Source organism: Solanum stenotomum, chromosome 5 (genome assembly GCF_019186545.1).
Source record: "Solanum stenotomum isolate F172 chromosome 5, ASM1918654v1, whole genome shotgun sequence".
Taxonomy (NCBI): domain Eukaryota; kingdom Viridiplantae; phylum Streptophyta; class Magnoliopsida; order Solanales; family Solanaceae; genus Solanum; species Solanum stenotomum.
In genome coordinates, this window is record NC_064286.1 from 5,319,135 (window position 1) to 5,329,494 (window position 10,360).

A 10,360-nucleotide genomic window follows, 5' to 3' on the forward strand; every position below is an offset into this window, starting at 1 on the left:
ATATGTGCCCACGTGGACACATTACTATTTATAATTATGCAATATTTTTTATGTCCACGTGAACACATATGTACCTTTAAAATACACTATTAAATAGTGCAGGGGGGTAAAAGATCATTTCCAAAATTTAGTATCGTAACAACAATTTTGGTCAAAATTCGAATATACTTCAGACCATTTTCCCAACTTTTAACATATAGCATAAAATGAACCTTTTCTATGATATATTTAATTATTTTCCTTTTTTATAATAAAGAACATAATTACTCTGAATCACAAAGTTACGGCTATATAAGCCAAACATATTGATATCCCTTTTGTTAACCAAACAAAAATATGGCTTCGATTATTGAGCAATGCCAAGTTGCACCACCTACATGTGCCAGAAGTTTTGACCAAAATAAGCCATTGTTTAAATCAATTCACCAAAATAGTATGTTTTAAATTTTTTTTACAAAACTAGTATAAACGTGGTTCACAGTAACGTTTTATACTTTATTTTATTTTAAAAAATTTAATGGGAAAAAGGCAAAAGTTCACGGAGCAAACAGAAATAAAATGTTATTGTCAATAACGTTTTATACTTCGTTATCTTGAATCACGTTTTAGAGCTAAAACGTTACTCAAAGTAACATTTTATATTTTGTTACTGTAGATCACGTTTTACAACTAAAGTGAGAGTCACGGGCTCTGCAATTAAAGAATCGAATCTTGCAAATTTTACAGATTATAAAACGTTACTGGCAGTCACGTTTTATATATAAAACGTGACTGTCAGTAACGTTTTATGTAGATTTAATCACGGGTCATCGAATTCTGCAAATTAAGAATCAAATCCTACTGTGTTGGAATCTTACAGATCATAAAACGTTACTGTAGATCACGTTTTTACATTAAATCGTGACTATCAATTACGACACTATGTTAAAGTCAACTTTTTCATTTTTTAAACTGACCACACATATGGTTATAAAATAAACCTTGTTGTAACAGAACACATTCCAACAATATTCAATCAAGCTTTTGTTTGTGTAGCCCAATTTTGAAACAATATTCACAAAGGTATGAATTAAATAAGTCAAGTCAATATATCATATTATGTTATTATTTTACCATAGCTTTCAAATTATTTTTCTGATTTATTAATTAAAAAGATGACTTATTTTTATGTGTAGGAATAAAAATGGCGAATTTTGAACATAATGTGATGGTTGCTTTGTATTGGGGTGGCGAAATAATTACTGAAATGAACGGATTCAGGTATACTGAATGTGCTAGAATGATTATTAGCATGTATACTTCAATGAAGTATGTTGAATTGGTTGAATTATTGCATGACAAAATGGGTACAACTAGTGAAAATATTCAAATGGATATTTCGGAAAAATATCCTTGTTCGATTCAAGGTAACCATACAAGGTTCATTGAGTTTAAAATTGAGGATGATCAATCTTTGCTACAATTTTTTTTTATACCTCAAAACTTTGCGGATAAGATTGACATAAATGTTTTGGAAATGTATGTAAAGACCAAATCAACAAATCAAAATGATATATTTCAAATTAGTGGTCAACATAGTTATCACATGAATTTATTGGCTCAAAATCACGGATTTGCCATGGTTAGTCAGCCTCATTATGCAGAACCGATTGCTCAACCACAATTCCAACAATTGTTAATGTGTGACCAACGATCATTTGGTGAAGGTTCAAGTAGCCAAAGACATGTTGACAATAGCCCGAGGGAATATGAGGACAGGTAAAACAACAAATTTATGTTTTTACTGAATTTTAATATAAGTAGTTGATAACATAATTTTACACATTATAAATATGCATACATAGATAGATAGTGATATTTTTTGTGATTAATTACCTTAATTTCTTTTTTAAGAAATAGCCTTTTAGAGTATAAATTACTGATTTTAAAACAAGCTTCTATGTCTCATAATTTTTCTAGAATTTAATTAAATTTCTTTTTCCACAGAGAAAATGAGACCAACGTTGATCCATATAGTGATGTAAATGCTGAAATTAGTGAAGAAAGTTCGGAGGAAGATGAACCTTCAAAAGATGATGGTGAAAGTGAATCTGATGAAGATATCAATGATGCTAGAGATTTTTCTCAAAATGACATTGGTATAAATCTTCCTAATCAATTTGAACGAGATGTGTCTGAAGTGCAAAATCATGATGTACCCTATTTTAGAACATTGGATAATGAGGAAGACGTTTTCATGTCTACATGTGAATCTGAGATGGAGTATTGTTCGGTCTGGTCTGAAGATGCCACAAAAGATTTGAAAAAAGGCATGTTTTTTAGTAGTAAAGAAAAATTAAAACGAGCTGTGACAATTTGGAGTTTGAAAAAAAATAAAGAGTTCAAGGTGGTGACATCAAACAAGAGTTTATGGGTTGTACGATGCAAGTTTCATACTTTATTGGGTTGCTTGTGGTTTCTCCGAGGACGAAAGGTTGGAGATAACCTTTGGAAAATAGGAAAATATATTGAAAATCATAGATGTGAGACTGAGGGGCTTTCTAGAGGTCATGCCAACCTAAATACCAATTTAATTGCATCTTTGATTCTAAATCAAATTCAAAAAAATCCTAAGGTTTTGGTGGTAGATGTCATTTCCAAGGTTCACGAAAAATTTAGTCATCAAATAACATACAGAAAAGCGTGGCTTGGACGTCAACGCGCGTTTGAATTGGTGTATGGTGACTTTAAGAAATCGTTTAGTGACCTACCCAATTTTTTTGCAGCTTTTCAACACTTTAACCATGGAACAGTTGTGGAATGGAAACACGAAGAGTCTATTAGTTCATTAGAGATAAAAACTTTTAAATTTGTGTTTTGGGCTTTCAAGTCATGCATTGATGGATTTCGAACATGTCGTCCTGTTATTTCAGTAGATGGAACTCATATGTATGGAAAATATGAGTTCAAATTATTGATTGCTGTTGGAATTGATGGAAATGATAACATTCTTCCTCTAGCGTTTGCTATTGTAGACAAAGAATCGAAAGAGGCATGAAAATAGTTTTTTAGGAATTTGAGTGCACATGTGATAAAAGATAGAGAAGATATTTGTGTTATATTTGATAGGGCAAAAGGAATTTTGACTAGTTTGCAGGAGTTACGCCGATTTCAGGAGCCTCGAGTCTTCCATCGATATTGTATAAGGCATCTTAAGAGCAACTTTCAATCTCGATTTCCAAACAAGGATCTTAGTAGGCTGATGTGGAGGGCTGCTTCAGCCCATCAAGTAAGAAAATTTGAATCCTTGATTTGACAAATTAGAGAAGAAAATGAAGAAGCATATGAATATCTCATGGAAATCCCCTTGGACAAATGGACTGTTAGTCATAATGGTGAAAAAAGATGGGGAGTGTTGATAACAAATCTTTCAGAGTCATTCAATGGAGTGTTGAAAAAAGCACGAGGCTTGCTAGTCACTGTTATGGTTAGACTTTCATTAGAGCAAACTATTGAACGATACACTCGTAGGTCTCAAAAAGCGCAACAACTTTTAGAAACTAAGCTATTTGGCATTCAAAAGATCAAGTTAATACTCATTTTATTGCATGAAAAAATAAAATAACTCAGTCAAAGCATTTGAACCATAGAATTTATAAATAATAAGTAGTTAATATGAATTAAATATAGCTATGACACGATTGGAAATGGTTTAAACTCCACTTTTCGTTGGGGAATGAACTGGTGGTCTACTTATATGGACTTGAGTAATTCTCGCCTCATGAACTATCTTTTGTTGTTGAGTTAGGCTCAGGTTACATATTTTTGCGAGGCCAAAGCTTAAGGACATAAATTATGGATCAAAACATTTCTAAGGTTTTATGTTGTCCATGCTTAGACTTCTACAAAAGACATAAATAGATAAATTGATGCTGATTTATGAACTTAGGAATAGTCAATAACCTTTTCTAATATCAAGCTAGAATAAAACATTTGAGAAGTACCACTGAATGACTAAAATGTACTATCTCATTACCGGAAAACAGAGAAAATGAACTCAAGTGAGTAAGTTTGGTTTTACTGAAAACAATTCTTAGAAAGATCATCTCAATCCCTCATATTCAATGTTTTCCTAAGTCATACCACTATCATGACTAGGCTAACAGTGAGCGAGAGTGATCACTTAAACCACGTTATCTTATCAATACTAACTCAAGATTAGACGCTGCATTGATCAATTTTGATATGAAAATGAACGGCAAATAATAAAAAAAAATCAAAAGAAACTCATTTTTATTCTTGTGTTTAACTTTGATAAGGCCTGAAAATTCTGGGGTATTACAACTGAAATGCATTGCTTATCCATGATTCAAACAACCAGCCGAGAAACAAAGTGATGCAGACAACAAAAACAATTGAATGAGACTGAAAAGACAAAAAAATCTTTCTAATACCACCTAATACAAATATACAATCTTTCTAATACCACCTAACACAAATATACAATCTTTTATTAGAGCTTTAACTAGTGTAACTTCAATATTGAATTAACTATATGTTTCAGTCCCATTTATGGAGAAAATTGTCCTAACGTGCTGGATACAAAAGGCCAATAGATATAAACATAAACATAAACATAAACATAAACATAACATATAGCAGGTCAGTTGTTCAATATAAAATCCATTTAAAGTCCATTCACTTACATGACCCCCAAAGGTCAATCCATTTAGAACGAGTTTATAAAGAATCCGATACGGATGCAACAATTGAAAGACTAAGAATTATAAGCTTACTTGGAACCATATGATTCATCCTTTGCCTTTTTTCTTTGTTAACACAGAAACTTTGTTATCTTTTGTTTTTTTCTTTTGGCCGTGCTGATTAAGATGATGACTCCCTGAAAAGTAAGAACAATTTTTCAATTATTCAACTAAAAAGGAACACTTATGTCAAAGAATAATGTGAAGATTTTAAAGTACCAGTCCCACAAAGCTTAGGAAAATTTTTACGCTTATTCTTCATCGATGGTTCAACACCTTGGCTTGCACCTTGATTTGCATCCTCCAACTCATCACCATCCACTTCATTGTTAGAATCATTCAACTCATTACCTTCGACATGCGATGAGGAAAAGTTTGGGGCGTTGTCAAAATGTAGAGGTTGATTACTACCAAATACATTTTCAAGTGATGTAAGATTTGGATCCCTTGAAATTTGTGGAGTCTGTGGTGTCATGTATGGCATAATCTCAGTGTTTGTTGGTTCATAATCCGAGGCTGCTTGGAAATCTTATGTGGCTTGATCATCTTCACCCATTTCAATAGGCGCTCGACCTCTCTCAACAGCACGTACCTTCCTACCCGCAACACCACCTTTTCCTCGCCGACGAATAGGGGGATGCAAATGGTCAGACATTTGCTCATCTCTTCTATAGTTGGCTTGCACATGAATCCTATCTACCTCTTGCACATATGCCAAACAATTAGATCCTTCATCCTGCACCATTGCACGAAACTCGTAAAATTCCTCCATTGATGGGTTATCACCGAGTGATATTGCTTTATTAACCATCAAATGAATATGACATGCCTGGCCAAAATAATTAATTAAGAAACATGCTAGCCAAGTTGACCAAGTTTGTAAACCACGCAAAATTAATGAGGGAATCAGATTTTTAACATGTTGAGTCAATTTTCATAAAAAATGTGACAGACCAGTAAATTAGGACACCATGGAGAGAATGAAATCATATCTTCAAATCACAAATATGAAGTACAAGTAAAACATATGAGGAAAACTTTGATATATATGCTAACTGGACAAATCATATCCACAAATATAATGTACAAACTTTGATAGAATGCTAATAAACCCTATTGTACTAATTTAATATGCTAACTGGACAAGTTAAAGTAAAGAAAAATTAAGTTATCAAACTTACCATTGTTTCGTATGCCGTCGCATTAGGCACATAACCTTGTTGTTGTTGAGGACTCGAAATAGGATTACCAATGATAAAACGAGTAATACGTCTAAACCAAATAAGGTAGGGATCATCATACCGAAGTGATCCATGAAGGATTGGTGCATTACATACATATTGGTCAATATGGTTCCAAAAATGCAACCATTGTGCATGCTCTAACTCCCAATTTGTGTTTGGTCTTCCTCAACGATCATGGTGAAAATGCGTAGCATCAAATGGAAATGGAGATGGTATCGCCTGTACCAATCCAAATTGCCTCATAACTCGATCAGGTAAATGAACCTCCACAACATCCCAACAAAAAATTGAAACTCTAGCACGCCATATATCTCTTCCAAAGCGGCAATATTCAGGAAGACTCTCAATTATGTCAGAAGAATATGGCTCCCAAATAAACTATAACAAAAAGAAGTGTTCACAATTACAATATATATGAAAGTTAAGAGAAAACTAATACAACATCTTACTTGATCTTCTGTCATGGAATCAAGCGCATCCCTGAAAACTCTTAACACATGTTTGGTAGTGTCGGTCCAACTAAAATGTGCAAACCATCTAGCAGCATGTGGACCCCTAGGTAAACCAACAGGGAAAATATTCCTCGTGTCTCTTTGTGCTACAATCTGAGGCCTAAGGACGGTAACTCTCTCCCATGCCCAAATCTAAACATAATAGATAATTATAAACTAGATAAAATTTCAATAAATACTAAGTGTAATTATTGGGTATACCTGAAGTAGTGGTAGGAATCCAGCAATCTCATTTTGGGTACTTTGGGAGGCTTTACAAAGAAAGCGATACAAGTATGCTAGGGTTGCACTACCCCAACTGTAAGACCCTACTGCAGTGATATATTCCAGCATAGGCAAGTACATAAGCTTTAAAAGACCGCCAGATGTGTCTGCCAACATTAAACCAGCAATCATCCAAAACATATAACACCTAGCCTTCTCGTTGACCATATCATGTGTTGCCAAGTTAGGCAACCGTGGCTGAAGTCGCAAGTGTGCATTAAGCGCAGAGACCTTGAGACTACTATGTTTAAAGTCTTGAGGGTGTGGAGTAAAACCTAATAATCTTTGACAAATATTTTGCCAATCAACTACGGACCTTTGTGGCTCATACCCAACTACTGGATTACCTTTCACGGGTAAGTCATACAATATCTCCACGTCCTGTAAGGTGATCGTAGCCTCACCCGTCCTAAAGTGGAATGTATGAGTCTCAGGACGCCATCTTTCAACTAGTGCAGTGATTAAACTACGATCTATAACAGGCCTATGAGATCTATAAACACCATATAATCCGGTTAATTTAATCACATCTAGAACTCGTGGATGGATAGGATGTTTATTTACTAAGTCCCAAAACTTCCCATCACATTTCCTTGTGTTCAAAATCATATTATCATTTCCTATCCATATATCTCGTGACCTATGAGTAAGCTGTTCAGTTAATACACACGGATCAAGTGGATCGGGATCCAATTGGTATGCATTATTAGCAGCCATAGAAGAAATACCTATACATAAGTAATTATTTTTAAAATAATGAACCAAACTAACAAAGAAAATCAAACACAAGTGTAATGTAACTTAGAAACTTTCCTCAAATGCTTCACCACGAACATTTTCAATCATATCAATTAAAATATAAGCTTTTCTATAAGAGTCGCAACTGTTGAGGAAATTGAATATCATCACTCAAATAGTTTCAAGTACATATTATTCTCATAAAAAGGGGAAAAAACAGAAACTAAAATGTCATTTTTTAACAAAAAGGTAAACAACAAATTCATCAATTATAAGATAAACTATATCAGTGTATGACAAAATTACCTCAATCACAAAAAATTTCTTCTTTTTCAAAGGTTTTTGACCCTTTTTTAAGCAAATCTGCAGACGTCCTTCAACTTTTTGAAAGTTTCACCTCCAATCTCTTGTAGTGTGTCTAATCTTCAGTAGTCGAACAAAACCCTCAAATCTCTTGTATAGAACAAAAGGGTTTCAAATCGAGTAAAGATCAAGCGTCAATTCTGTAAGAGCAAGAAGATGTGTTTTTGTTTATCACCATAATTGCAACCTGAAGGTGGATTAGGAGAAAGAAGATGGGTTTTTTGGGTCTTCCGTGAATCTCCCCTTTTTTTCTTCTGTAATTAGTACAACTAAATTGGGGGTTTTTTATTCTAGTATAGGATTAAAAGATATATGCTTAAAACGTTATTCCCAATAACGTATTAGAGTTAAAACGTGATTCCCAGTTACGTATTATTATTTAACGCCATTAGCAGTCCGTCTTTTTCTCATTAAATTTTTTAAAATAAAATAAAGCATAAAACGTTACTGTGGATTACGTTTATACTAGTTTCATAAAAAAATTTAAAAACATACTATTTTGGTGAATTGATTTAAACAATGGCTTATTTTGGTCAAAATATCACATGTGCCATAGATAAGCTAACACTCCCTTTAACTAGCTTTGATACTTTGTGGTTATTTCATAACCAGCATGTACCAAGGATTTTATTCTATAAACTCCACATTGACAAAAATAGTTTCATTCAAAATATTATTCCTACTCTCAAACATTCACTCTCACTCACTCTCAAACACTATCTACCACTAGCTGGCAACCTTGTTTGTCCATGGAATTCTACCGGTTATCCTGAACTACGTTATGTAACAGGAGATTCTGTATCTGTTACTTTTTCTAAAAGTACTGACATGGATTTCGATTATCTTGTTAGTAATGATCATACACATAACGTTAAGGATTTTCATCCCTTTGTTCCTAAAATGGCGGAACCTAAAGATGCATCCGGGGTCCAATTTGCACCGGTTTTAGCTATTCAAGTGACACTTTTTCCCAATCATGGCATTTCTATTTCTTTCTTAATCCATCATGTCGTTGGTGACGCATCTACCATAGTAGGGTTCATAAAGTCATGGGCTTTGCTCAACAAAAACAACGAAAATGATGAGTTCATGATTCCGTTTTATGATCGGTCTATTGTCAAAGACTCTTATGGACTAAGAGATTATATATGGGAAGAAATAAAGAAACATAAGAAAGAGATTAGGAGTGACATAATTGTGACTCCTTGTCATGATAATAACATAGTTCAAGGTACATTTACTATAGGACGAGATCATATTGAAAAACTCAAGAATTTAATATCATTAAGACGACCAAGCCTGACTCATGTAACATCATACACCGTAACATGTGGTTATGCATGGAGTTGTTTGGTAAAATCAGAGGACGCGGCAGAAATAATAGATGAGAACTTAATGGAATACTTTGGATGTTCGGTAAATTACAGAGCGCGATTTGATCCACCACTTCCTTCATCTTATTTTGGGAATTGTATCATTTGGTACATTGCAAGTACAAAGCATGTTGATTTAGTAGGAAATAATGAAGGATTTATAATTGCAACGGAATCGATTGCAGAAATTATTTATAAAAGGAACAATGATAAAGAATACGTGTTGAATGGTGATTGGTTGAAAGAAGTTGGTGCGGCGGCAAATACGGGTCGATATGTTTCGATTGCTGGATCGCCAAAATATGACTTATATGAAGCTGATTTTGGTTGGGGAAAGCCAAAAAAATGGCACTTTGTTTTTTCCGGGAATGGTTTAGTGATGTCTCTTAGTAAGTCTAAGGACTCTTATGGAGATTTGGAAATTAGTTTGTCTTTGCCAAAAACTCGAATGAATGCTTTTGCTGCTATATTTGCTGATGGACTTAGCGTCCTATAGCCCGTTTTCATTTCATGGATGTCCTAGAGGGCTAACGTAGAGTTCTGCTGCTTTTGTAGAGATGATAATCGAAATAAGTTTTGAGTTTGAAAGACATATATTGTTAAGAACGTGGGTTTTAGGGTCTTTTGAAGTTTCGACGAAATGTGGAATCTAAGCTTTGAGAGTTGTTGGTCTCAGATTCCGAGTCTTTTATAAGATTTGAGGTCCTATGTTGTGAATTTGTGGAAATTTAGCTTGGATTGGCTTTGGTCAATATTTGGGGTTCGAATGCTCGAATCAGAATTTCGAGAGTTCCGTTGGATTCGAAGAATGATTTTAGTCCAGGTGAGGTCTTGGTTAATTTTTGAGAGGTCCTGAGCTTATTTTGACCTTTTTAGGCGTGAGTTAGTTTCTTATGATTTTCACGGATATCGGGTCAAAGAGACCTCGAATTCATACTTAATATATTACGATTTATAAGTTTTTAAAAGTAACATAAATGGCCAGGTTGGTGGAATCGCACACATAATTTAGTTGCATAGAATTTGTGGTCCACATAGGGATAACTGGACTATTTTGATTCTAATCTTGATATATATTTCTAATTTTTAAAATTTATCTATAAAAATAAATATATATTAGTTTC

General features: G+C 33.8%; 1 protein-coding gene and 1 pseudogene across 1 annotated transcript; one reads left to right on the forward strand and one right to left on the reverse strand.

Moving 5' to 3' along the window:
* The first annotated feature begins 297 nt into the window (after positions 1-297).
* On the forward strand, positions 298-9,806 carry LOC125865742 (phenolic glucoside malonyltransferase 1-like). Its single transcript, XM_049545977.1, has 2 exons — positions 298-388; positions 8,420-9,806. Exons 1-2 carry the CDS (start codon positions 337-339, stop codon positions 9,730-9,732), a joined length of 1,365 nt encoding a protein of 454 aa, XP_049401934.1. The 5' UTR covers positions 298-336; the 3' UTR covers positions 9,733-9,806.
* LOC125865751 (uncharacterized) lies at positions 4,791-7,265 on the reverse strand (annotated as a pseudogene).
* Positions 9,807-10,360: the final 554 nt, after the last annotated feature.